The sequence below is a fragment of the Lepidochelys kempii genome, chromosome 11 (assembly GCF_965140265.1).
Source record: "Lepidochelys kempii isolate rLepKem1 chromosome 11, rLepKem1.hap2, whole genome shotgun sequence".
In the NCBI taxonomy this organism is placed as follows: Eukaryota; Metazoa; Chordata; order Testudines; family Cheloniidae; genus Lepidochelys; species Lepidochelys kempii.
The window spans coordinates 37,979,569-38,007,294 of NC_133266.1; the positions used below are offsets into that span (position 1 = coordinate 37,979,569).

The following is a 27,726-nucleotide window of genomic DNA, read 5'->3' on the forward strand; positions in this document are numbered from 1 at the left end:
CAGTGGAAGAGGGGTCAAACTTTCCAGGATACTGGTGGAATTCCACCGATGCAAAGGAGATTTTTTTTTTCATCTCCTGGGGACTGAACAGTACCTGCAGGAGTGGAGGGCTGGTAAACTACCAGCATGGCTGTTGGAAGAATCTTGCCAAACATCTTGAGTTTCTCCTGCATGAAAACTTTCAAGCATCATCTGCCAGGAGTGGGGAAGAATGTGAGTTAACATTAACAGAACATTGAAGTAGGATGCAGAGGCTTGTCAACAGCAGAGCTGTTTTGTTTTCACTCTTTTCCTCAGCCTGGACAGCCTGTTGCAAACAGACAGGACAGGAGGCCAAGCACTAAGCTGCACAGGATATTTTGCCACTTAATACAGCCACTGAGATTTATAATCCATATTGTCTGGGACAATGCTTTAATGCGAAAACTATCATTATACCGCTGTGACCGCTACGGAAAGAATTGCATAGGCCAAGCGATGCACTCACACTTGCTAAGCCTATCATCCTGAACTTTAAAAAAAATAAGTGGAAAGACAGTAAAAATGAACCACTGTTTAAGACTCCATCTTGGATCAAATGTAGTGTGTGAAGGAGGAGCTAAGGAAATGGGGTGACTTCTGCTCTCAATGAATCTAAACCCATTCACTTGCCTGTAATACCCTCCATAATATATTTGTTATAAACTGGAAATTCCTCCCACTTATGCTACAATTTCCCCCAAGATGACATTAATAAAGACAGTGGGTGGCGCTTGCCTGGCTGTGGATACAGTTCCTGGTCCTGCACCGCTCACTTTCCAGGCTCTTCCCAGTTCCTCAGAGAATGAATCCAGGATACCCTCTAGCCCATCCAGCCACATAGGCTGATCCTGGGCTTATAGCACCATGCGCTGGTCCTGAGACTCCACCCCATCTTCTGCCATGGTCCCCCATCTCCCTACAGCATAAGCATTAAACCTTCCCTGCTCAGAAGCCTGTCTTGCAGGACAGTCGTCTCTGCATTTGGGGCAGTGGTAAGCACTTGGTTGAATTCTTAATAGGGGCATGTAGATGGGGATTTGCAGGACCTTCCATTACCATCCTTAAGCCCTGCGGTAGAGGATCTTGATGCACGCCCTCCACAGCACATCAGACTGGTGGTTGCCCACCACCACCAGCCTCTTTGAGATGGTCTCATAAATGCAGATCTCAGGTGCTTCTCCAAAAATCATGCTCCTTGCTGTGCTCACACCAGAGGTTAACCAAAACCCCAGAGTGCTCCTCTGGTCAGCCAGTAGCACGGTGCGTGATGACCGTTTTGCTGTTAAACAGAGCTGGTCTGAGCTGTGCAGAAAATGGAGTATGCTGTGTGGAACTGAAGGATTAACTGCTGATCATGTGTATGTAATAGGTGGCATCTTCCAGAGCATACGGGGCAAGTGGGAAGCAAGTAAGTAGAAGAGCTGGAAGATACAGGCATAGGAAATTGGGGGAATAGCATGTGCATAGTGTGACAGGGTCAGGCCAGATGGCTACAGGAGAGTGATCAAAGGTAGATATATTAGCCCGAGATTAAGCAGGTCCCTTTTCCCTGAGTAAGATAATGGGCTGTTCCAGAACAATCAGGAAGTTGCTGGAACCAATTAAGGCAGGATAATTAGGACACCTGGAGCCAATTAAGAAGCTACCAGAATCAATTAGGACAGGCAGACTAATCAGGGCACCTGGTTTTAAAAAGGACCTCACTTCAGTTAGTGAGGCACGTATGAGAAGCTGGGAGCAAGAGGCATGCAAGAAGCTGAGAGTGAGTAGGCGTACTGCTGGAGGACTGAGAAGTACAAGCGTTATCAGACATCAGGAAGAAGGGTGGGGAGGACAAAGAAGGTGTTGGAAGGAGGCCACGGGGAAGTAGCCCAGGGAGTTGTAGCTGTCATGCAGCTGTTACAGGAGACACTATAGACAGCTGCAATCCACAGGGCCCTGGGCTGGAACCCGGAGTAGAGGGTGGGCCCTGGTTCCCTCCATCCCCCCAACTCCCTATTTGATATAAGAGGAGTTGATCTGGACTGTGGGTCCCACCAGAGGGGAAGGTCTCTGGCCTGTGCCCCGACCCATTAGGTGGGCCAGCAGAGTCTGCGGGGATTGTTCGCCTCCTTTTTCCCATGCTGGCCAGTGATGAGGTTAGCCAAGTGAACAGCAGGTTTGTGCTACTAACAAAGGGAGCCAAACTGAGGACTGCTGTGAATCTCTGAGGCGAGCAAATCCACCAGAAAGCGCAGAACCCACCAAGGCAGAGGAGGAACTTTATCACAATAGGTGCTCAAGACTTTTACTGCCTCCCACTGCAGAGTAGATGGATAGAAGCATGAGTTGAAGTACAAAATATGGTTTAACCCCCTACTTCCAGTGGAGTATGTGAACACAGGTTCAACACGCACAAACACATATTTAAGAGTTTTGAGTATGGATGGAAGGGGAATCTGGGCAACAATATATGCAGCAAGCCTGCAGTGTAGGTGTACCCAGACTATGAAGAGTGTTATAACCTGGGCGTTCTCCCATATGCAAGATAGAAGTAAATAAGCAAAATGTAGTTGCCAGCATCAGTCTTCATCCTGGCATGAAACACAGCGACAAATCTATAAAACAATTACTAAAACAGTAGAGCTGTTCTGAAGGTTTTCCACACAAAGTTAGTTTTACTTTGAAGGGGAAAATGGTCTTTTTCAAAACACATAGGTTTTAATTAAAGATTGTTGTTGACTTTTCTGCAACTTTAAAAATGATTATTGAATCGCTTAGCCTATAGGAAAACCCAATTATTGGTTTGAAAATGAAAATTTTCAATTATTAATTTAAAAATGAGAAAGTGGTCCATTTTGAACCCTGTGCAATGGAAACGGTTTCAATGTTTTTCACAACATTATTGGCCAGTACTGTAACTGGCTCTACTGAGCAATGTCCCAAAATTGCATTATATTGTTTTCATTGTGCTTTTGATACGTGATTAGCGTTGAGTTGTAATGATGTACAAACATTGTAACTTGTTTGTGATTCTTTGCAAGTCCGTGACAAACTGGCTTTCTAGCTCTTCAAGTTTGGGGATCATTGATATAGGCCATTAGTTACCATGTTTCCAGGTTGTTAATTTAATAGTGAAGTAGTAACTGTAGATGGGATTCTCAAGAATGTAGATTTGACCAAACGGTTTTCACTGAAGTCAATGAGAGTTCTACCCATTACTTCCATGGAAGCAACATTAGGTCAATGATGAGCACTCTGAAAGTCCCATCTGCATTGTTTGGTTGAACTTGCAGGATTCAGGTTAGCAGTAGAGAAATCACAGCACTTCTACTATTTTATTTAGTACAAGTCCACTCGGATACCAGAAAATGTCTATTTCATAATGACCACACTCATTGGTTTATCATAAGCATTAGGATAGTCATTCCCATATTTAATATTACTTTCATTGTACAGTCAGCTAAAAATAGATTTAACTCAAATATCCAGTGTGTGTGCGTATATGAGCAAAGGACAAATTTGGTGTGACACATACTTCTTTCAGTTTGTGCTAGCTCCTCTGTCAAACTCAAATTTATAAATCACTTATTTTTAATCCAAGACGATTGTTACATAAACTGCAGGATGTGGATGGATGCAGCTTCTTATGGGGGAGTGCATGAGAATGTATTAGAAGCATTGATAAATCACTGTGACAGAATTCATGGGTATGTTCATGTTGCTCTGGTGATACACAGGCTGCTTTGCATTACTGGAATGGGGCAAAGGTGATGGAGATACAAATTAATTTGGTCCCTGATTTGGATTAGATTTGTGTACTAATCAACTGTATTCAGAATTGTTTTGCGGGAGAGGAGGAGCAATGCAGGGGGAAAGATATTGGATCATCGGATAGTAGTTAAGTGTTTCAATTTACATTGCGGATGTCATTGATTTTTTACCTGTATGTTCCCTGACAGACAAAAGATGTAGATGTTGTTCAAGATCTGAACAGTTTGAGGGGGTGGGGCTTGTAGAAAAATCTCATCCCTTTTATGTACCCTTATCTGTGTTTCTCAGTGCACAGTCGGAAGAAAATCCAGTTATCTTCTGTTGCTTGGAGCCCCCCAGTGTCTATGTGTAGAAATGATTTGAGTTTTCCGGTCACCCTAGGAAGGAAGAATTCTCTTCTCAAAGCTCTAACAGAAACACAACATTATGGCCCCCATTCAGAAAGGTATTTAAGTATGTGCCCAACTTCAGGCATCTACTAAAGTAATTTAGGGCCTGTAATAGCTGTGCTCCAGTTACAGGGAGGTGGGTTGAGACTACACATCAATTCATAGATTCCAAGGCCAGAAGGGACTGTTGTGATCATCTAGTCTGACCTCCTGTGTAACACAGGTCATAGTACTTCCTCAAAATAATTCCTAGAGCTTATCTTTTAGAAAAACATCCCGTCTTGATTTAAAAATTGCTAGTGATGGAGAATCCATACCACAACCCTTGGTAAATTGTTCCAACGGTTAATTACTCTCACTGTTTAAAAATGTATGCCTTATTTCTAGTCTGAATTAGTCTAGCTTCAGCTTCCAGCCACTGGGTCAGGTTACATCTTTCTCTGTTAGATTGAAGAGCCTATTATTAAATATTTATTCTCCACGTAGGTACTTAGAGACTGTAATCGAGTCACCTCTTAACCTTCTATTTGTTAAGATGAATAGATAGACTCAAAGAGCTCAATCACTAGAAGTCAGGTTTTTAATCCTTTAATCATTCTTGTGGCTCTTTTCTGAACCCTCTCCAATTTATCAATATCCTTCTTAAATTGTGGGCACCAGAACTGGGCACAGCATTCCAGCAGTGGTCATACCAGTGCCAAATACAGAGGGAAAATAACCTCTCTCTACTCCTACTCAAGATTCCTTGTTTATGCATCCCGGGATCGCATTAGCACTTTTGACCATAGAGTTGTACTGGGAGCTCGTGTTCAGCTGATTATCTGCCATGACCCCCAAATCTTTTTCAGAGTCACTGCTTTCCAGGATAATATCCTATCCTGTAAGTGTGGCTGCATTCTTTGTTCCCAGATGTATCCATTTACACTTAGTCATATTCAAATACATATTGTTTGCTTGCGCTCAGTTTACCAAATGATCCCCAGATCGCTCTGTATCCATGACCAGTCCTCTTCATTATTTACCATTCCCCCAATTTTTTTGTTGTCTGCAAACATTTAAGTGATGATTTTGCTTTTTTCCAGGTCATTGACAAAAATGTTAAATAGCATAAGGCCAAGAGTCCATTCCTGTGGCACCCAACTAGAAATACACCCACTCAGTGATGATTCCCTGTTTACAATTACATTTTGAGAGTACCAGTTAGCCAGTTTTTAATCAACTTAAAGTGTGGTATGTTAATTTTATATTTCAAAAGTTTTATATTTTCAAAGTTAATTCAGATTAGGTTTTTACATTATTGAACAAGTTGTAAATGCAACTTATTCAGTGTAAATGCAAACTGTGTTAGAGTTATGCCAGAAGAGAACTTGGGCCACTTCACTTCAGTTCTTGGTACCTTTTAACTTAATTTAGAAAAATACAAAAATAAAGCTTTCTGTAACCTGAGCTACATAAATACTGACTAAGTATTTATCTTTAAATTATACTGGATTATGCAGTTATTTATGAATTGGCCAATTTTTACCAGCGCTTTCGATTTATATTCCATTAAACTGATCCAGTTTGCTTTGTTTTAATATATTATTTTGTCACTGAAGCATGAACTGTCAATGGAATTATGCTGGCATAGAATTTGACCCAGTCTATACTGTACAGAGGGTATCAGAAATTAAGTATCTTGTGTGTTGGTGTCTTACAGTAAACAAAGTTGTTTTGACGCTTGAGAAATGCAGCGCTCTCAGACCTATCCATCCCTTCCCCTTTGCTTCCCTTTGGTGTGAATGATACTTCTCTTCAGGTAAAAGAAGAGATTAAATTTCTAGTGACCTGTGAAACTGAGGAAGGAGGCAGAATTTCATTTCAGGTAACATTTCACTAAATGGCCTTGTTTCTCCTCTTTCACTGAATTTCATTTGCCTGAATTTCAGAGATCCAACTTGTCTTTAATGGACCTGACACAAGTCCATCTTTAATTAAAAAGAACAGGAGTACTTGTGGCACCTTAGAGACTAACACATTTATTAGAGCATAAGCTTTCATGGGCTACAGCCCACTTCATCAGAGTACTCCTGTTCTTTTTGCAGATACAGACTAACATGGCTGCTACTCTGAAACCTGTCATATTTAATTAAGGCTCAGATGCCCAGTGATAATGATTTAAATGTGACTGTTGTTGACCACATAGGTCAGAAAGGAGTGGAAGGGTCACGGACTTGCACAATTTACAATTCTCATTTTGGTGCTGCAAGCAGGTGGGGTCTTTGGGAAATATTATCACTTATTTCCATTCCACCCATTCTGCATCAAGAAAAAGCTCCAGGAGCCCAGTGGCGCTCAGAAAGGACATATGATCATATTTTGAACATCTGCACAGTACAGTGAGTCATCTCTTGTTGGTGCTACAGATGGGCGGACCTAATTTTGGGAGTGGAGCTTGGAGAAGTTACACCACTTTCCCTGCAACTACCCCAAATGTGACCACAGCAGAAATGAGGGGGGAAGAGAACGTGCTCCAGGATTGGACAGAATCACTTGGAAGTTAAAAAGGGGAAATAAAGAAATAGAGGGCAAAAAAGCAAATAGAGACATCTTTTAGGACTGTCATTGTTTTAAGTAAATCTGTGTTCCTTTGCTTGTCATTTTGCTGCCGGTTGTCTCAGGTTCTGGCATGGCTGGGGAAAGGATGGAATGGCCACTCTGAGCACTTACATTAATTTTGATGGCAACTAGTTAAATAACTAGGAGGGCTGGGGTGGCGGGAATCTAAAATTGGCTACATGCAAAGCAACCCTCTAGAGGTCCCCAGCTCCCCGTTTTTGCAGAATCTACATTGACAACAACTTGCAAATGCTGGCAACGATTCATGGACCGCATCACAAACAGCTGGGCTCCATGCCTCCTGCAGCAGAGGAGGTGGCTGGTGATGGTAGTGCAAATTCTGTCCTTTCTGGGAGGCTTTCTTTGTAATCTAAACCAAGTCAGTTGCATCTGGGGCTGGAGGGCTCCCCCAGAAATAATTTCACTAACTCTCCTGAAAATCCTGTGTGGCTATATGTGCTTAGAGGCCAGAAACAGAGGGACGCAGATAGAGTGGGGTAAAAGCAAATGAGTTTGATCTGAGTGGGAGTTGAGGGCAGAGCAAGTGAGTCATATGATCTTTAGGAATGAACAGGGGAAAGAAATTAATGAAGAGTTAAAAACCAAAACAAAATAAAGTTACCTCTGATGAGAATTAAAGGAGCATAAATGCTGAGTTTCACAACAGGTGGCGTTAGTGGAGACCAATGGAGGTATAAGGCCAGCTGCAGTTCAGTCAGGGTAAGAAGTATCTAATTTATAGCTCAGAGTGGAGGAAGGCAAGCAATATGGTGGAAGCAATTAGAGGCTCTTAGAGCTCTAGTACCGACAAACCTGCACTAGAGATTTGAGCATGAAATAAAAAGCTAGTGCTAGGTAACTTCTTGTCAATCCTATTAAAACAAGGACAACGATTAATATTTACATAGGGTCTTTAATCCAGAAAGATCCCAAAGAACTTAATAAATTCTATGTAGAAATTGGTTCATCAACTCCTAAATGCAAAATGCTAACAGATTAACAGTTCAACTGCAACACTAGTACAGAGTAGAAGAGGAAGTAAAGATAGCTACTGTATCTGGTTGGGGGCATTATTTATAGGGGCAGAAATTCTACGGCCTGTGTGATACTGGCGGTCAGGCTAGATGATCACAATGGTTCCTTCTGGAGTCAGAATCTATTAATACAGTGACCCAAGTTAGAATTTGGCCAGGAAACTGGAATTACCGTTAAATAAACCCTGGGCCAAGTTACGGCCGCACATCCGTAAGGGCAGAGGCTGTAGTGGCACAGCTGCAGTGCTTCAGTGAAGATGCTGTTATGCCAACAGGAGAGTTTTTCCCGCCGGCTTAGTTAATCCACTTCCACAAGAGGTGGTAGGTATGTCAGTGGGAGAAGCCTTCCCTCTGTGCAGCGCCGTCTACACCAAGAGTTAGGTCGGTATAACTGTGTCACTCAGGGATGCGTATTTTCCACACCCCGAGCGATGCAGTTATACCTATGTGAGTTTGTAAAAAACTGACCTATGTGGACTACAATTCCTAGAAAGTCCATGCTGCAGCAAAAAGCCTCATAATCCACCTGGAAATACTCAGAGTTCCCTTCCTGCACATTAGTATCCACAGCAATAGAAACTGGCCAATATAAACTCGCCTCTCCTTAGGCCCCAGCTCCAGGGCTGCTGTAGCAGGGAAAGAGCTGGGGGGAGTCCTCTCTCCCTGCCGCAGCCCTGGTGCAGCCTCCACCCCAAACCCCTCATCTCCGGCCCAACCCTAGAGCCTGCACCCCCAGCCGGAGCCCTCATCCCCCCACACCAACCCTCTGCCCCAGCCCTGAGCTCCCTCCCACGCTCCGAACCCCTAGGCCCCACCCCCGCCACTCATCACCTCCATATTGATGCACATAACAAAATTCATTCCACACATGGATGTAAAAAATTAGAGGGAACATTGATACTGGGATGTGAGCCATGAACTCTTGGGTTTAGAAGCAGTAGCTCCAGTGCCTGAGCCAGCCTGACTGATCTGAAGGGGAGACTGTAATAGCTGCCAGTTGTGATAGTCTTTCGTCACATGGGAACAAGCCCATCACAAGTCAATGCTGGGTCACAGTCTGAAAGTGTTAAGTTTTCCCGTCTTAAGTAAATCACAACATCATGCCATGACTTTCTTTTTTAATCCTTGTTGGGGATCATAGGTCAGCTAATCTGAATTAAGAACACACCTTTTATTTGCCACATTGTAAGGTCAGACAGGTTTAAAACCCAGTCTAGAGAGCTATTAGGAAGCTGGCATCTCCAGTCTGCCACTCACCAGTAGCTGTAATTAGCTTGTGCTACACTTCCCAGGACCCGCTATGGACACAGACGAGGAAAGTTCCGTGTCAAGGGTTTGACAGACAGCAGTCTCATGGCTCGTTATTGGTTCCCTGCCCTATATAAACCCAAAGTGTGGTTTAGGATGCTTCTAGACAACAGTGTGGCTTTCTGGTAGTTGTATGACTGTTCCTGCACATGAATGCCTGGCTTGGCTTGATTTGGACTTTGCCTTCCGATTCAAACCCTTGTTCTGACCCTTGGGGTGGTAGGAGAGGGGGCAAAAGTGGCAGTTTTCCCTTGGCCCCCTCTTTGAGAGGGCCCCGAAACTGAGGTAGTCTGACCTTGTGTGCTGGGTCACAACGCTACTCACTGAAACTTGGCCTGGTGGCCCCTCTGTCAGAATGCAGGGGCTGCTGGGCCAAACCTGAGCCACTCCGTGCTGAGCTGAAGTGAGAGTAGTTCAGTTATGTATCCATGTGAAAACTTTCTGCCTAAAGCTTATCCTACACTAGAAAGGGCTTGCTGGTATAGCTATACTAGCAAACATCATCAGGAGATGGAGTTTTGTGCTTTTGCTGGTATAGTTTGTAGCAGTTCCCCAAATTAAATAAGCTAAACTGCAAAAAGACTTTACCAGTATTACTGTCTACACTAGGGTTTTTTGTCATTATAAAAATGTCATAAAGAATCATGCCCCTAACTGATCTTATTATACCAGCAAAAGTTTCTAATGTAGACCTGGCCTAAGCTAGTTGTAAGGCCTGGTCTAAACACAGATTTTTGTATTGCTTTAACTATATTGGTTTCTGAACAGATATAGGTAAAGTGACACAACCCCATAGTGTAGACATAGTTATACTGGTATGAAGGAGCTTAAGTGCATCCACACTAGGGAGTTGCACCATTTTTAACTAATCTGTATGTAAACAGATGTAGTTGAAGTGGTATAAAAACCAAGTGTAGAGCAGCCCTAACTGAACTTGGCTTTTAACTCTAGGGGTCCCTTTCTGTGGGTTCTTACCTCATGTACTGTGTTCAGGATTTGAAGTGATCCCAGAAGTGACAAATCTGTCATTGCTCAAGGAGGTATGTTCATTGGTTTATTAAACTTCTGAATTTTAGGGCTCAGGATGCTTATTTGAACAGCTTCATAATGTTCCTGGGCCAGGAACTGACCTACCTCCCAAGTCTCTAGGTTTGTTTTGGGAGAGTCTGCAATTCAGTGCACTTTAAGCAGTTCCTGATCAGTCTGTCTCCTGAGGGGGACCTGCTCGTAAGCAAGATATTAATTGCTGGTACACAAGTATAGCTGCTAAGCCAATTTGTGAGAGTTGTTATGCTTTCTCGTAGGTCAGTAGACACAGATATGGGTCAGAGAGTGTTTTTACGCTTTCCTGGTGAGACGTTGCAGTATGAGGCACGTGCACAGAGAGGCAGTAGTGAAGAAACTTTATTAACAGGCTGGAAGAACGATACACAGGAACTTACTTTCTCTGTATGTGTGTGTTACACACCCATTTTTGTTGCCCCTTCCGACACCAGTATCACCCCACGGCTGAGCAGCAGCTGATTTCTGAAGCCTTTCAGGTTTGCTTCCCAGTGCTGTAGAAATCAGTGCCATAGGAGCCTGGTTGTATTCTAAGTGTTACTTGTTTTATTCACACACACACACCAGTCCTGAAATGAGATGGACATTGCAGCATGCAAGGCAATCCCTTTTTCCGGGAATCTCAACACCACCCCAGTTTCTCAGGGAGCAATTCTGCTTCAATCAGAGTTCTCTCTTGCTGCTTGTGCAAGTCCCTTCTCCTGCACAGAATCTTGCATAACCCCAAACTAACAACATAGCACGCCTTCCCAACAGTCAAAACTTGGCTTTCATGCTAAGAAAAAAAACAAAGCCACCTAGTCACACCTGCTAATATTATTAATTAAATATATTAATTATATATTAAAAGCACTATTAAGCAAAGCTCTAGTACTCATTGAGATATAATACAAGTCACTTGGGAGTTATGGGAGGTGGCCAGTCTGTTCAGATTTGTGATAGCCCTGTGGAGTGGAGATGTCAGGACTGCTCTGCTGCAGCACCACTGAAGCTCTCAGTGCTGGAAAGGAGTCTCTTTTGCTTGGGGGGGGGATTTTTAACGCTAATTTGTTGTTTGTGAAAGGTGCCGAAACTGACAGTACCTGAAGCTTGCAATCCTCCTTGTCTATAGCATGAGTACAGTGTAGGCAGCAGCCAGGCGAGCTTCCTAGCTGCCAAGTGTAAATCGACTGGTGACCTCCTTTGGAGAGGAGTGAGGAAGTCAACAGCATCCATTCAACCCTGGAACTCTCTGCTCTGAAGGTTGTTAATTACTATGAGTTGAGATGGTGTTTTGTTTGAACTGATAGCTGTCTTTTCGGAACTGGATTGACACCACCAATTTTACACAGGTCACCAACAGTCATGAGATGGCATCAACTTTCAGTCACTAGCTGCCTGGTTCAGATTCAAATAATCAAAAAAATAAATCTCACAGTATCCTATTACCAATTCCTATATTATCCAGGACCTTAAATGGACTCACCCAGATTCTGATCACTGTTCCCTCTGTGGAAACGGGAGTGAGTAGCACTAGTCTGGATTTATACCATCACCGGTGAGTTTAGGTTTTGGCCCTTTTGTTTTCAATTTCTTTATCATCCTATGAAGTCATTTGCAGCAGGGAAGCTGATGTGAGTTGGTTGCTGTCTGTGACTTTCAGGTAGCTGGCAGCATTGTACTTCCAAAATGTCTCCAACATGCACCTCTCCAAGCTCACTCTAAGCTATTTAAAGACTCAGATATTCCAATAGGCTGCAGATGGACAACTAAACCACCACAGGAAACAAAGAATTAATTTTGTGGTCTTATTAACCACTGTTAATTAGTCTACTTGCTTCTGAGCCCTGCCACTAGAAAAGATCTTTGTAAACTTGTCACAACAAAACTTCCAAAACATTGTTAGAAGCTTGCAACTGAAGTCATTGTTGAACGTGAATCAGGTTCCCAGTATTCTGATGTCTTCTAAAATCTATTGGGGTGCCCATGTTCTCATTTAAAAAAAATAATTTATGTAGCAACTGTTGGGAACACTGCTTTGGTCACCTCACAGTAAATGTATGCCAGTTCCTAAAGCACCCTCTGTTGGCCTGAATTCATGGCCAAATATTGGCAGCTTTTATTCTTATCTTTGCATGTTTTTTCATTTTTAAAAAACTTTGAGACCTAAGATTATGAACATCTGGGACCTACAGCAACTGGTGTGGCTGGGTGTTTCACCCATAGACTCTGGGTGAATGTCTGCACTGCAGAGTTAGACAGGTCTCTAGCCTGTGTGTTGACCATAGTCCTGCCCTTGCCATCCACACAGGAAAAACTTCTAACCCAGGCTGGAGGGTGCTTTAAACTTGGGCTAGCAGGCACTGCTGAGGGTACAACCTTGAGTTCCAGTTCTGCTTCAGCCCAGGCTGGCAACCCACCTACTTTGCTGTGAGGACACAGGCTAATCAAGCACAGGTGCTATTTGGCCTCCAGTGCTAGCCCACAATTCCATCAGAACTGTATTTTTCTGTCTGCGTTCTCTCTTCTGCACTGCAAGTCACCTACACGGGTTCAGCATGTTAACAGCACATTTTCCTGCTCTTCAACAGCATTTGTACAGAGATGCTATCCAAGAAATCCTCCTCCCATGCTGCCAGTTAGCCAGAAGCTGACACCAGCTTTCTGGCAACGCTGTAGTATGATATCAGTAAGGCCCATAATTTGGGCAAATGTACCTGAAATATCTACCTTTTCATTTCTTTCTGCTCCTCTAAATGCAAGAGCAGTCAGTTGGGTGGGTGTGCTACAAATCACTTTGAATTTCTTAATGACATTCTCATTAAAGTTCTAAGGGCCAAAGGCTGTTTGTCACCTTGAGAGCTGTCTGCATCCATAATGAGTAATTCTATTTGTACATTCTTTACACAAAGTATTCTCCTAGCAGGGCTACAGACAGCAGCTCAATGCTAGGAGGGAGAGAGAAAGCACCCTGTGAATGAATTCCTAGAACAGCCCAGTTTATTACCCTGCTGAGAACCAAAGGATATTCCAGCATAGTGTCTAGTAGAGCACCTTTGTGGGCAGTTACCTGGGCCTGACTTGGGTAGGGCTTTTCAGTGGGATGCTCTACCCATGCTAGGCTAACGAGTTCTAATTCTAGGTATGTCTGTACTGCAATCTAAGCCCAGGGTCAGTAGGACTTGAGCCCACACGCTCGTGTTAATAAGCCTGGGCTTGAGCATCCATATTGAATGTTAATCCTAGGTTTTCTGAACCTAGGTCTCACACCTGTGCTCAGGTGTCTGGAGTGTATTATGCAGACCCAAGTCAAACCCACCTATCCCAGGCTTCCTAACACCCTCCCCAGCTGCAGCCACTCTAGCCCTTTGGGGTACACTGAGGGGGTAAAACGTGACTGTCCACCCCACGTGTTACAGGAAGTTGTCACAACCCATCAATACATCCTGCTGAGCTCCCGTCAACCAAGCCAGCAACTTGGTGGAGTCACCATTTGAAGAACTCGTCTTGCTTGGGCTTTCACTACTATTTCAGGAAACAGGCAGAGGATCCAGGAGATGCTGGTTAACATTTCAGTGGCATTTTCTGTCCCACTGAAGTGGGCTCTATTGGAAAAGTTGATGATGCCAAAGTTTTCCACTGATCAGGAGTCTACATTCATGGACAGGCTTGGACACTATTCCCACTACATGACATTATCATCAATGGAGTAACTGTCCCACTGTTCTAGGGGACCCCACACTTCCTCTTCTTCCTTGGCTTATGAAACTGTATCCTGATCTTGGGGGGTGGGGGGGAAGGGTTTAATTGCACACTCAGTAGGTGTAGAATGGTGGTTGAATGTGCGTTTGGCAGATTGAAATCCCTCTGGCACTGTTCACAGCCCTGTTTGGATTCCGATGTCCTCAGTGCTGTCTGTGAAGAGCACAGCAAGCCACAGAACATGATCTTTTGAAGCCAAAGACAAGCCACTCACCCCTGAATGGCCCTGTGATTGCTGAACTGGTGTACGGTCATGAATGCTGAACTGGTACACTCAGCCAGACAGCATACCTGTGACAGCTGGCACAGAATACATACATGCAACAGAAATCAGGGATGCTCTGTGCTCCCACATTATGGACTTGCATGAACCAATGGAAGAGGGAGAAGAGTAAATTTATGAATGTGTTTTTACAGCAATGTTAACAATAGAGTACTGTCACTGTATCCAATGAATGGGGGAATTGCTTGTCATGAATTTTAATTATGAATGAGATGATTTTATGAAATGGGGTGGAGAGGTGCACCGTGTGGGAGGAATTGTGGATTTTCATTATGGATTAATGTAAATAGATGTATTGAAAAATTGTTTGGATACAACTTCCCAGCTGTGTCTCATGTGTTTATCTTTATTATTTGAAATATACATTATACAATGTGATGTAGTGATAGAAATAAACTTTCTCAGTAAAATAGAAGCCTTTGTTTGTGAACATGGTTGTATTACAAACAAACAAACATTAAAGCATTGGCAGGCAGGCCAACTGCCACTACAATACCAAACACCAGTAATTAACCAACACCAAAACCAGGGATGTTCACAAAATGACGTGCACTTAGGACTTACCCTTTTAAACTTATGAACTTAGGAAACAGGTACGCCACAACTTGGAACTTGGAAAGAACTGAAATAACCAATTAGGACAGAAATAACAAATGTGATACCTAATCATAAAAGGGCCATGGTAATGAATTGATGTATAAGATAAGTTGAGATCATTGGTATACTAACCTATAGGAAAAAGACACTCCAACATTAGTAAAGTGAGGAAATACAAATAAGGAAAAGAGGAAAAATCCCCTACTGAACATGCATCAAGCGTAGCAGTGTCAGTGTAACATATTATAAAAATGGCATCCCAGCCTAGGAGCAATGGGAGAAAAAGATGTAGTCCATGGGAGATGCCAGAATGCTGGCCACTGGTGACGATGGGGAAGGTGATGAGGAAGATGATGGCTAACATTTCAGGCTGTTCCACAGAAGCTGGTGTGAGTATATGGATGTGCAGATGTACATTCTGTAATATCTCTAGCTACCTTACTGAGTTGGGTATTATGAGTTTGTGACTGTGCTAAATGTATTAATAAGCTATTTGTAAATATAAAAGAGTTCCTATATTGTGAGTGTTGCAACTGTGCACAGCAGGGTTCCCAGCTATATAATAATTTGAATAATATTGGGCCTGACTTTCGGGCAGTCAACCCTCTGGCAACCCTCAAAGTGATAACTGTGGATTCTTAAGTACACAATATAATTAATACATAATCTAAAGATCAGGCAACAGTGTCCCTGTGCCCCCTGTTCTCCTTTCCGTTTCTTGTGCATTTTGCACACACTTAGCACCATTGCAGGGGCGTGGAAGCCTGGAGGGCTTGTCCTATCCAGCTAGTATTAAATCCCAGCTGCATGGGCCACCCAACCAAACCCCAAACTGTATTTCAGACATTGCACTATGTTTCAGCCTCTTCCCAGCACCCATACTGTTTATAGGCAGCTTGATACACTATGGCATGGTGTACTAAACAGAAAGGCAATATACCTTTAACACCCCAGAGTATCTTTGTAAGTATGTGTGAGTAACAAGTAAAAATTAATTTTTGAATGCTTGTTTAATTGCTGTTTGTGCTTCCTGGCTTCTATTTTGAATTCCATGTTGGTGGAGGACGGGAGGTGATGCCAAGGTGCTGGCATGAAATTCCACCATTAGTGGATGCATTCTGCTACCTGGCGTTTGTAATAAATTTTGCATTGGGTCATAAACTGGAAGTTCTTCCCATTCCTATATTCATAACAACATGGAGCCAGAAACTTATCAGGCTTTAGGGCTACTTCTGCCTCTTCTGTTATTGTTGTTCCTCTTGGGTGGAGGTCATCAAACAGCTCCTTTCCAGATCCAGACTGAGCTGTAGTATCAGAACTTTCTCAGGGACAGGTGTGAGCACCAGAGGCACTTCACTGGCTTGATCTGACATCAGCTGGCTCCTCTCTTCTCCGGTCCCATACTAGATTCAGGGTCACAGGGTTGCTATCCCAACTGATCAGGCTCTCTTGAATTGTTGTTGGCTCAGTGCTCAGCGAGGTACCCAGCACCCAGTCAAGGCCCCCATAAAAGGGGCAGGATGTCTGGGAGTTCCTGGAACTGTGGTTCTTACCCCTGGCTTTCCAATAGTCACTCTTAAGCTGTTTATTCCAGCTCTCAGCACTGGTTACCAGTCTGGTGAATCCCCAATGCCACATGCTTGTTCACAATTTCCTGGTACGCATGGTCAATTCTGGCCTTCTTACTGAAATCAAACGTCTTGCTTGCCTCACACCAGACATTTACCAAAATCTGACTGTGGTCTTGTGAGCAGCTAGCAGCGTGTTTGGCAAATGACTTGTCAGCAGCCACAGCTCCCACAAGACTTCATTCAATTTGCAGCTCAGAGGTCGGAATAAAAAGAAAGGGTTAAATGTTGAGCAGCTGTACTTGAACTGGGAAGCTGGTTCTATTTCCTGGGATTTCATTGGCTAGTCTTGGGAGAGAAAGGACAAGGAATACTGGCCCATCAGAGTGGGAGATAGTGTTGGTGGTCTCTCAGGACACAGGTCTGAGTGGAGCTGACTTGAGCTGTGTCCACACTGCAAAACAATGCTCTGTGGACCCACCCCTCATCCTGGGTCGTAGGGCCCAGGCCCAGAGGGCTTACTAGCCCAAATAGGATAGCTTTGTGTGTAGCGGGAAGGGTGAGTTGGGCTTGAGCCTGACTCTGAGTTTGGGCTTACACTGCAGTGTAGACATACCCACAGTAGATCAACACAGATTGAAGTGATGCCTACAGTGTTGGAGGAACAGTAGAGATTGTATCAGTGCTCCTATTGTGGGAATATACCTGACATTTGTTATGGAAGTGTGCAAACTGGATCGTTGGATCCAGGTGCTGCTGGATGGGCAGGGAATGGCTGATGCTAAGAGGGTTTCTGTCACTTCTGGTCATTGTGATAATTTCTTTTGAAAGTAGACTTTGTCCTGATCATCCACGCTTTTCAAATGCTGAGGTAGGATTATCAATGTTAGGTACTTATATGGCCCCTGATTCCAGCACATCTGAGCGCCTCAGAATTTTGAATGTATGCATCTGCACCCCCACCCACCCAGCCCCCATGAGGTAGAGAAGCGTTATTATCCCCATTTTACAGATGGGGGCACACAGAGGCTAAGTGACTTATCATGGCCACACAGGAAGTCTTGGGCAGAGTAGGCAGATCTCTAGCTAGCACTGTGACCACTGAACCACCCTTATTCTCTAAGTTGGAATTTACTGCAAAGAGCTTATTTGGGTTCAATTGGCCTACTTGAGGGGCAGGACCTAACCCCATCTCTAGGAAGCCAGCTTTTTACATTAATTAATGCTCCTTTCCCATTTGATGACTTACACAATGACAGAGGTGTACAATGCAAGCACTCAATATAACTTTCATAATGTGGGGTACAGATGTGATAAGTGAGATTATTACATGCAGCAGCCTACGAGCATTTCAGAAAGTCTAAACCCATTCTTATAAACTTAACATCTATTTTAACAATGCTAACGCACAGCTGAGCCAGACTGATTTCCAGCTAGGTAGTTGTCATAAACATAAGCTACAGGTAGCATAAATTCCCTCCTGAGCAGCTGTAAGGAATAGGAAAGAAGGAAAGAAGATACTTTCAAATCTGGGGGCAGGGGGTAGGGGGGAGAGTAGGTTTTGTTTGTGCTTTCTTTGATTGTTTCCTCTCTGGACAGAGAGAGAGACCAGGCAGGAGAAACATCTCCTGAAAACATACCTGAAATGATCCATCAAAGATTACAAAAATTGTAAGTAAGGGCAAGAAAATGCATTAGATTATCTTTTGTTTTAGCTTGTGAATTTTCCCTATGCTAAGAGGTAATTTCATTCCCGTTTTGTAACTGGGAATCAGAGTCAGAGGGGAATCCTCTGTTTTTTAAATCTTTTTATTTACCTTGTAAAGTTACCTTCCATCCTGATTTTGCAGGTGTGATTCTTTTACTTTTTCTATAAATAAAATTCTTCTTTTAAGAACCTGATTGATTTTCAGTGTCCTAAAAACCAAGGGGTTTGGTCTGTGCTCACATTGTAACCAGTTGGTTAGTATATTATTCTCAAGCCTCCCCAGGAAAGGGATTGAAGGGGCTTGAGGGAATATTTGGGGGGAATAGGGACTCCAAGTGGCCCTTTTCCTGAATTTTTGTCTAAATCACTTGGTGGTAGCGGCAATAGCGTCCAAGGACAAGGAAGGGATTTGTGCCTTGGGGAAGTTTTTAACCTAAGCTGGTAGAAATAAGCTTAGGGGGGTCTTTCATGCAGGTCCCCACATCTGTACCCCAGAGTTCAGAGTGGGGAGGGAACCCTGACAGTCATGGTCAGTGATCAGTTGAGGCCTAGGGACCTGGCATGAGCTGGCACCTGGTCTGCCAGCATCATATCACCATTATGTGGTTCCATGGTAGTTATCATCAATTAAGGAGTCTGAGCTATGGAAAATAGTATTATCCCTAAAGCTACGCTGTCTTTGCCCTTTTCACTGTATATTCCCCAGACATCTCCTGCCAGGCTTCTTGCTACCATTTTAAAGAAACAGTACACACATTCTCACGCCCTTGACCATGGAACTTGTTTCCCCTCTTGCCATATTGGTTGACCAAAGCCCAGAATTGATGACCTTCAAGTCATGCTGTAATGCTCATCTATTTTTCCTGGGTGGCTGCTGAGTAGGATTTGGGGATAAAGAGTTAAGCATCTTCTGCTCTCATATGAATGACTGGTATTTTTGTTTAACTATTATTTTTAACTTTTGTATCTCCACAGAGGGTTGACACCAGTGTTTTTGGGAAACAGAGCCACTTTCATTACTCTAATCGTATGTCATCTGCTGTTGGCCAATTGCTAGTAACGTCCTGGCTATAAATTCCTTTAGGACATGAGATTACTACATTAGAAGACACTGTTTGAAGTGCACTGGGCTGCACTTCATGGGTACAACTAGTTTGGAGGACAAAGGGAAGATGTGGCCCGACCTTTAACTTTCCTGTTGATATCTCTCTGTAAACCCTACAAGACGCAGACATTCTCATTCCTTGTTTTTCCTTCAACTGATTTTTAAATATAGTTGCTCCAATTCAATTAGAAACATTTAATTTATCTTCCTCCCAAATGTCCTTCCCATCCAAATACACTTATATGTCTGTCTAAGAGTAATTTTATTTTGACACAAAAATAAATTATACTGATTGTATAAGAGAAATTAAAAACTCATTTATGATCATTGTTGCTACATGACATTGGAAGGCTCTTCTTTCATTTACATATATCTCCATGCCTCCCAATTATGTAAACTGGGGATAATTCTCAGCATTGATATGAGAGGCGTAATTGCATAGGGCTTGTCATGCATATTTCTGCACTGTGTAGACAGGGTGTAATTTCTAAAGCTCACTTACATGTGTGCTATTTGGTCCAGATAGACCCTACCGGGCACAGTAAAAGTTCCATAGCACACATGAATGTACTACTGTTTCACACACTAGGGATTGTTTAGTGTGCACCAGTAGGATCCATGTGGACCAATTAGTGTGCAACGCATTTGTGTGCTTTAGAAATCATACCCTGTTGTGCGCATTGCAGTGCTGTGTAGATAAGCTCTAAGCTTCAGAAGAGCTCTGCACCCACAATTCAGGCCTGATTTTCAAAAGAGCCCAGCTCCCATTTAGGCACCTCCATAAGACTGTTTTTGAGATGTTTGAGTGCAATGTTTTACAGTAGTATTATGAATTATTATTAATATGGCCACTGCAGTGACAGTTATTCCAGCTGTTTATGTGATAGCTTGTAAAAAGTCAAGATGTGTTTCTTTCATCTCCTTCATTAAATCTAGTGGCATATTTTCCAACTACCAGTGGGAGTGAGATACTTCAGCACTAGCCCATCTTGAAGCAGATGTGCAGTGTGAGGAGTTCACTGGCATTTCCAGTCTCTTCCCGCACGTGGGCTAATTGTGGGAGGAAATGCTGGAGCCTAGAATGGGCAAAACCTGTTCAGTGTAGTAGGTAACTTCAGAAAGGTGTCTTTATATTGCTATGAGCTGGGTTAAACCTTGTTATGGGTTGTATTAAAACATGGCTGCTCTTGTGATCAGGGGCCTGCAAATGTACCGTAATTGTGAGCTCAACTGTAAAAAGTAAGTAAATGGTCATAAAATGTCACAATAACCTAAAACAACAAATGCTGATGGGAAAATCAAAACAAACCAACTCAATTTCTTCCAACAGAAAGGCCTACTGTTGTAACTCAAGGACTGTGCTAAAATCATGCCAGGCAAACCAGAATAGTGTAAAATTGGAAATCAGTGAAACAAAACTGGGATGTCAAAAATTAGCCCTAATTGGTAAACAAAGTAATGAGGGGATGAGCTAATCCACCCATCCCTCTCTTTGTGGGGTCTTTAAAGAAAGAGACTTGGGGGAGAGAATGGCTACTGGAGTGAGCTTCACCAGCATAGTGGCTGTGATGCTTCTCGGGGTACCCAGGCCTGTGCGTCACCTGGAGTACCACCCGCCTCCAGCAGTCTATGCCAGCTGAATGTCAGCTCCATGACACCACCAGCCTGTCAGCCACTTGAGCACTCTCCTCCTCCTGTCAGCCCTGCCTTTCCCCGCATATTGACCATAGATGCACCCTAGCCCTCCAGTCCCTTCAAAGTGTCCCCCTGTAGTGGCTAGCCTCTGATCACTCAATCAGAAATCCCAGGTCCTCCATTCCCAAAGGAACAGTGCACCACAGTTTACCAGTTTTGTCTTATACTACCATTCCTGGATAACACACAGCCCTCGAGTTCAATTGCAGTAAAAGAACGGGTAATTAATTTACAAAAGACTAGAGATTCCAACAGAAACAAGTGTGAGTGATGGAAACAAATGGTTAGGCTTTGTCTTCACCAGCTGCACTGGTGCTGCTGTAGCGCTTCAGTGAAGATGCTACTATGCACGACGGGAGAACTTCTCCCAGTGGTGTATTTAATCCACCTCCCTGAGAGACAGTAGCTAGTTTGACCGGACAAGTTCTCTGGTCAACATAGTGCTGCTTACATGGGGGGTTAAGTAAATATAACTACGTTGCTCAGGGGTGTGGATTTTTCACACCCCTCAGTGATGTAGTTATACAGATATAGGTCTGTAGTGTAGAGCTGGCCTTCCATACAAAACAAAATCATAAAATGTGAACTACGGCCTACACATATTAATAGTTACCTGAGTCAGTCTTTCTTCGTTATTCACAGACAGGGTGATCTTTTCACTGTCTCATTGTTCCTTTTCACTTCCAAGTAGTTTTGATGTTTCTGTTGATATGTTGCTCAATTTCCATTAACTTTTCTGGGTTGGTGCAAGGGTAGACAATTGAGCAATACCTTACATAATTAGCTAGCCATGGAGTGGAAAGTTACAAGCTTTCAGCAGAGATGTGACATGCTACCTTTATGGACAAATACCATGGAAGAGGTGTATCAGATGTAATGTAGATACACCTCTCTGTCACAGCTGCTGCCTTCACTGTCCCCTTCATCCTAATCCTGAAAGATGTCCTGACCAGACCAATCCAAAGAGAGGAAGGCAAATGACATTGTTACCTCCTCCAGCTCCAGCTTCATCCCAAATATCAGTTGGAAAGCAAGACTTTGTCAGATTCCCCCCCGCCCCTAAGATAGTCAATGGGAAATGCTGAGGACAGGGGTGTGTCCTCCCCTTTCACAAAGAGCGGCACTGCCTCTCTCTGCTTTGTGATAAAGTTTGCAGATGACACAAAAATTGGGGTAGTGATAAATAATGAAGAGGACTGGTCACTGATTCAGAGTGATTTGGATTGCTTGATAAAGTGGGTGCAAGCAAACAATATGCATTTTAAAATGGGTAAATGTATACATCTGGGAACAAAGAACAGTGACTGTATTTACAGGATGGGGGTCTCTATGTTGGGAAGCAGTGACTTTGAAAAAGTTTTGGGAACCGTGGTGAATAATCAGCTGAACATGAGCTGCCAGTGCGGCGTTGTGGCCAAAAGAGCAAATGTGGTCTTGGGATGCATAAACAAGGGCATCTTGAGTAGGAGTACAGAGATTATTTTACCTCTGTATTTGGCACTGGTGCAACTGCTGCTAGAATACTGTGTCCAGTCCTGGTGCCCACAATTCAAGAAGGATGTTGATAAATTGAAGAGGGTTCAGAGAAGAGTCACAAGAATGGTGAAACATGCCTTCTAGTGAAAGAGTCAAGGAGCTCAATCTATTTAGTTTAACAAAGAGAAGGTTAAGGGGTGACTTGATTGCAGTCTATATGTGTCTATATGGGGAACAAACATTTAATAATGGGCTCATCAATCTAGCAGAGAAAGGTATAACACCATCAAAAGTCTGGAAGATGAAGCTAGACAAATTCAGACTGGAAATAAGACATAAATTCTTAAGGGTGAGAGTAATTAAGTACAGGAACAATTTGCCAAGCGTTGTGGCGATTTCTCCATCACTGACAATTTTTAAATCAAGATTGGATGGTTTTCTAAAAGAAATTCTCTAGGAATTATTTTGGGGAAGTTTTATGGCCTGTGTTATAGAGGAGTTCAAACTAGATAATCACAATGGTCCCTTGGGGCCTTGGAATTTATGACTCTATGATCCACAAACAAAAACCTGTCTCCTGGAACCAGGCCGCTTAGGCACCTAAGATGTTTCTTGTGGGAATGAGTTAGGCACCTGCCTTACTACACCCAAAATGGCCCGAGAAGGTGCTGCCACTGCTGCCCACCTTGTAATTTTAGCTCACTACAGCACTCACCTGGGAGGTGGGAGACACAAGTTCAATTCCCCCTCTCCCAGAACAAGGTATCCTAGATCTTCCAGGTGAGTGCTCTAACCAGGGAGCTATGACCTGTTCTAATGTGGGGTTTCCTCAGTCTCTCCTGTTGAAGCTGTTCCACTGTGGCTAAATAATGAAAAAGATGATTGGAACAGGGGGACTGGACGTGTGGTCCCCCATGTTCCAGCTGGGTGCCATTCGCACTCCCTCTCTTCCTGACTCAATCAGTGGGCCAGAGAGAGAGAGAGAGAGAGAGATTTTCATTGGGACAGACTTTGAAGGGGACCCAATCCTGCCAGTGGCCTCTGAGCATGCCCAGTGATGCCCCTGAAGTCATAGAATATCAGGGTTGAAAGGGACCTTAGGAAGTCATCTAGTCCAACCCCCTGCTGAAAATAGGGGCAATTTCCAATTTTTGGGCCAGATCCCTAGATGGCCCCCTCAAGGATTGAGCTCACAACCTGAGGTTTAACAGGCCAAGGCTCAAACCACTGAGCTATCCCTCCCTTCCTGTCCTGCTCCTGTTTGCAAATCGCTCTGTGGTTTAAGCAGGAACTAGACACGCAGACACCTAGAGGGAGGCAGCAGTGGGTATGCCCAGAGGCGTAAACTTAGTTGTTGAGGGAACTTTTATCCTGAAAACTTAGGCACCAAGCAAGTTTAGAGGCCTACAAGGTTTGGCGGGAGTTTTGTGGATTTCAGCAGAGCTAAAACTGGGACTTAACTACCTACATGCAAGGCTCAGGTGTCTAAGTATTAGGCCAAGGGGCTCAAGTGGGGTACCTCAACTCAACGTTGACCCTGCTAGCTTTAACACTGTTGGCGTTGGGCAAGCACTAGCTAAGCGCCCCCTGATGGACGCTGCTGAGGCCAGGATGTGCTGAGTCAGCATAATGTGGGGCTGAAAGGCAGCCTGGGCTCCCTCCCAACCTGGTTGGGGATTTGCTGGGAGGCTCGTGGCCCCTTCCGTGGACTCAGCTCGTGTATCCAGCCTGCACCCAAACCCACCACCGGAAGGCCCCCGGTTTGGGTGCCGTGAGGAAAGTTTCGGCCGGCTCCAGCCCCGCCGTGGAAGGGAAGAGCCACGTTGCCTCTGCAATTTGCAGCCTGGAAGCGGGTGAGCGGGAGGAGCAGCTGCATGGCTGCGGCGGCTGGACCCGGGCCAGCCTGTGCGCACTGGGGACGAGCCGAGGCGGGGAGATGCTGCCGAGCCCCCGCCACGCAGGAGCCCCGGCAGGGCGGAGCGGGAAGGGGGCTGCTCCGTCTCTCCCGCCGTGGGAGCAGCAGCACCACCTTGGCTGCCTCCAGCCGCTGGCTGACGTGGGCGGGAGCCAATCAGGGCGCGAGGCCCGAGCAGCCTTGTGACAGACGAGGCGGCCCAAGCCAGCGCCGCGCAGCCCGGGCTGGGGAGCGGGGCGTCGGGGCGCAGCTGCTGCGAGTAACGCGAGGGAAGGCTCACGGCGGCTGCTCCGCAGCGGGGCTCGCACACAGACGCGCATCCTCTTCCTGAGCAGCCGCGCCCCCTCCCCTCCCCGCCCCCCCGGCAGCGGCAGAGCGAGGGGGGCTCGGAGCGAGACAAAGCAAAGATGGCAGGGGTCCTAGCCTGGTTCTGGAACGAGCGGTTCTGGCTGCCGCACAATGTCACCTGGGCGGATCTGAAGAACACGGAGGAAGCCTCCTTCCCCCAGGCTGAGGATCTGTACCTCGCCTTCCCTCTGGCCTTCTGCATCTTCATGATCCGCCTGGTCTTCGAAAGGTAACGCTGGGCAAGCGGGGCCACCCCACCGCAGCCTGCGCCCCGCGCCGGGCAGCCGCCGGCTCTCGCCCCGCGCAGCCCCGGGGCTGCAGCTGGAGCGCGCGTGGGGCAGGAGGGGCTGCCGCTGGCCAGCCACGCAGCCTGGCGGGCATGGGGAGGGAAGAGAGGGGGTCCCGTCCAGCTTGCCGCGGGGAGATGCTTGGGCTCCTGCTGCTCTCTCCAGGCTCGCCCGGCCGGGGGAGACACCAGAGGTGGAGGCGCTTTGGAGTTGATTTCCTCTCCTTGCCTGCTCGTCTCACTGGCCCTCAAGCTCATGCCATCGATACAGACTGTCTAGCTGGTGGGCAGCCCAGCAACATGCCTCCACGTTGGCACTAGGAGGCGAAATTTCATCGGGCATGTTCTTCAGCAGCCCTCCCCTCGGTTGTGCGGGGCTCGCTGTGGGCATCGTTTGAGACTGAAGTGTGTTGAAAATGTAAACCACCCCTTACCCCCCTTTGCTGCCTAGTCCTGGCCGTAACCTGCTTCTAAACTGTCACGCGGACCGATCGCAGGTCTGATGGGAGACCGTCAGCTCTTAGGTTGTGAAATGTGTCAAGTCCTGGAATTTGCTTGTAGAAAAGAATACATTAGGCAGGGATTAATGTAATAGATCTTGAGCAAGTTTAGTAAAAACTCAGTTTTAGCCTTTAACTTCTGAGCCCAAATGACAAGTCTTGTATATTCTCAATAAGCTCTTTGTAATTGCCTGTCTGTTAATTCTTGACATACTCTGAACCTCTGCCATTCTGGCATCTTAAGCCTTTGATATTAAATCTTTAAAAGTTCTTAGTGTTATTGGGGGAAAAACTGAGGTTACATAGCGGTTTTCCCCCACGTGCCAGGAAACAAACTGCTCTAATGAGGAGTTTGTCTATCTTGAACTAAAATTCTGTGTAAACCTCACAGGCTTTTCTTAGTAGAAGAATTTTGATTTTTTAAAAAAAGGCTAATGTAAATTACTCTATCTATGCTAACTATATAATTGTATATAGATTACACTGGGTGGCAGGATTGGTTCTTGTAATCAGTTGCTGGGGACCTTGACTGTGCTGAAGCTTTGTATTTCATTGTACAATGCACCTTATGATAGCTGCATGTTATGGTTTTAAATGTAAAAAGAAAAGGAGGACTTGTGGCACCTTAGAGACTAACCAATTTATTAGAGCATAAGCTTTCGTGAGCTCTAATAAATTGGTTAGTCTCTAAGGTGCCACAAGTCCTCCTTTTCTTTTTGCGAATACAGACTAACACCGCTGTTACTCTGAAACCTGGTTTTAAATGTGTATATTACATCTGAACACTAGTCAATATCAATTAGTACATGTTTGTAAAGGGGCTATAATTGCCACATTTTATTTTACTAATTTCTATTCTAATTTCATACACTCCTATTGATGTAGCAATGTATTCAATCATAAATCTAAGCAATAATATTCAAAGTGTAATCTAAAATTAGGACTCAGGTGAAGAAAGTAATAAGAATAAAATTGAAACTCACTGTTTTCATCTAAGGCTGTGTCATGGATTGCATCAGTCCAAACAGATTTTTTTTAAAAAAGTTAATATGAAACATATATATCAAAGGGTCATGTTCTTCCAAAGTAAATATTTACTTGCTATGGACATTCGGTTACTTCTGTTTAACATAGCTGTCCTTGAGTGGATAAAGAGATCATTGAATAAAGCAGGTTGCTCATGTGTGCTCATTTCTGGGTAGATTAGTATGCCATGTCAAGAAAGATGATATTCACTTTATCTGCGAAGAACAAAAGAACGGTTCCATTTGCAAACACCTACATATTCTTGGCAGAATCTTCCTCTGTAATGATTACAAGATGTTCAAAAGGACACATGAAGAGTAGCAATTATTACATTCCACACAGGGAATATCTGTATGCTAAAGGTTAATAAAACATTTGGTCACCCTGGAAAGCTGGGACCTACAAAACTCATATCACCTCTCACAAGCATTTCATTTTCCCAGTATGAGCTAAGGTGTTAGCATTTGCTGTCTGGATTTGTGGTTTGTGAAATGTTCAGCTGTTTTCATTACCTGGGAAGAAATGTTCATTTTGAAAAATGACCACAGCCTTTGTTGAATTGTTGTCTTTAGAATCATTCTTTTGTGCTGCTTTATTGACTTGTGTGACAAGTGAAGGTGTATCTGGAAATCAAAGCCTTCCCAGTTTTGATTTAGATGTTGAACAAGAATATAATAAATTAAGTAAAGCAAAGTACTCTTTACTCTCTCAGTAATGTACAAGAACTGGCTTCTGGTCTTGCCTCTCCATCCTTACAGTTACCCCGTTGTACTGAAGGGACTTGAGGTAAGAGCATGATGTTGTGTATGGTGCCATATGAGCTGCAATATGTAAGCACAGCAGGGCTAGTTCAGGCTGGAAGAAAAGTTAACTACGCAGAGAATTTAAGCCTGAGCTTTGAATTGCCTTATTTTTTTGTCACTTATAATGCAACCTTTAATTAGCTTTTCATATTTATTTTCCTTTCTCAAGTAGTTTAAAAAATAATTTCAAAAAATCTATTTTATAAATACATAGTTACTCATCAGAAAAGCAACTAATTTTCATAATCCTTCATTGTAGATAGGGCCAATAATCCACCTTCTGAAATGTATGCTGTTAGCCAGATGTAACATAACAGCTTCCTGCAGGAAGCTGTTAGCTAGCATTGGAAAATATATTTGTGTTTCAGTGCTTCTCTCTTTGAAGCCAATTGCAAAGCTCCCAGTAAAAAGAAAAGGAGTACTTGTGGCACCTTAGAGACTAACCAATTTATCTGAGCATAAGCTTTCGTGAGCTACAGCTCACTTTATCGGATGCATACAGCTTATGCT

At 44.1% G+C, this 27,726-nt stretch overlaps 1 protein-coding gene across 5 annotated transcripts in view; it reads left to right on the forward strand.

Annotated features, from left to right (window-relative positions):
- Positions 1 to 27,726, forward strand: part of CERS6 (ceramide synthase 6) — a 317,612-nt gene that overhangs the window by 72,671 nt on the left and 217,215 nt on the right. The window contains exon 1 of one of the 5 annotated variants that reach the window (XM_073305738.1): positions 24,010 to 24,830. The exons of 3 other annotated variants lie outside the window; for them this stretch is intronic. In XM_073305738.1, the coding sequence (XP_073161839.1) occupies positions 24,661 to 24,830 (170 nt within the window). In that variant the 5' untranslated portion in view covers positions 24,010 to 24,660. Of the gene's footprint in view, positions 1 to 24,009; positions 24,831 to 27,726 lie in introns of those variants that run through there. One more of the 5 variants, XM_073305739.1, reaches the window with a different exon arrangement.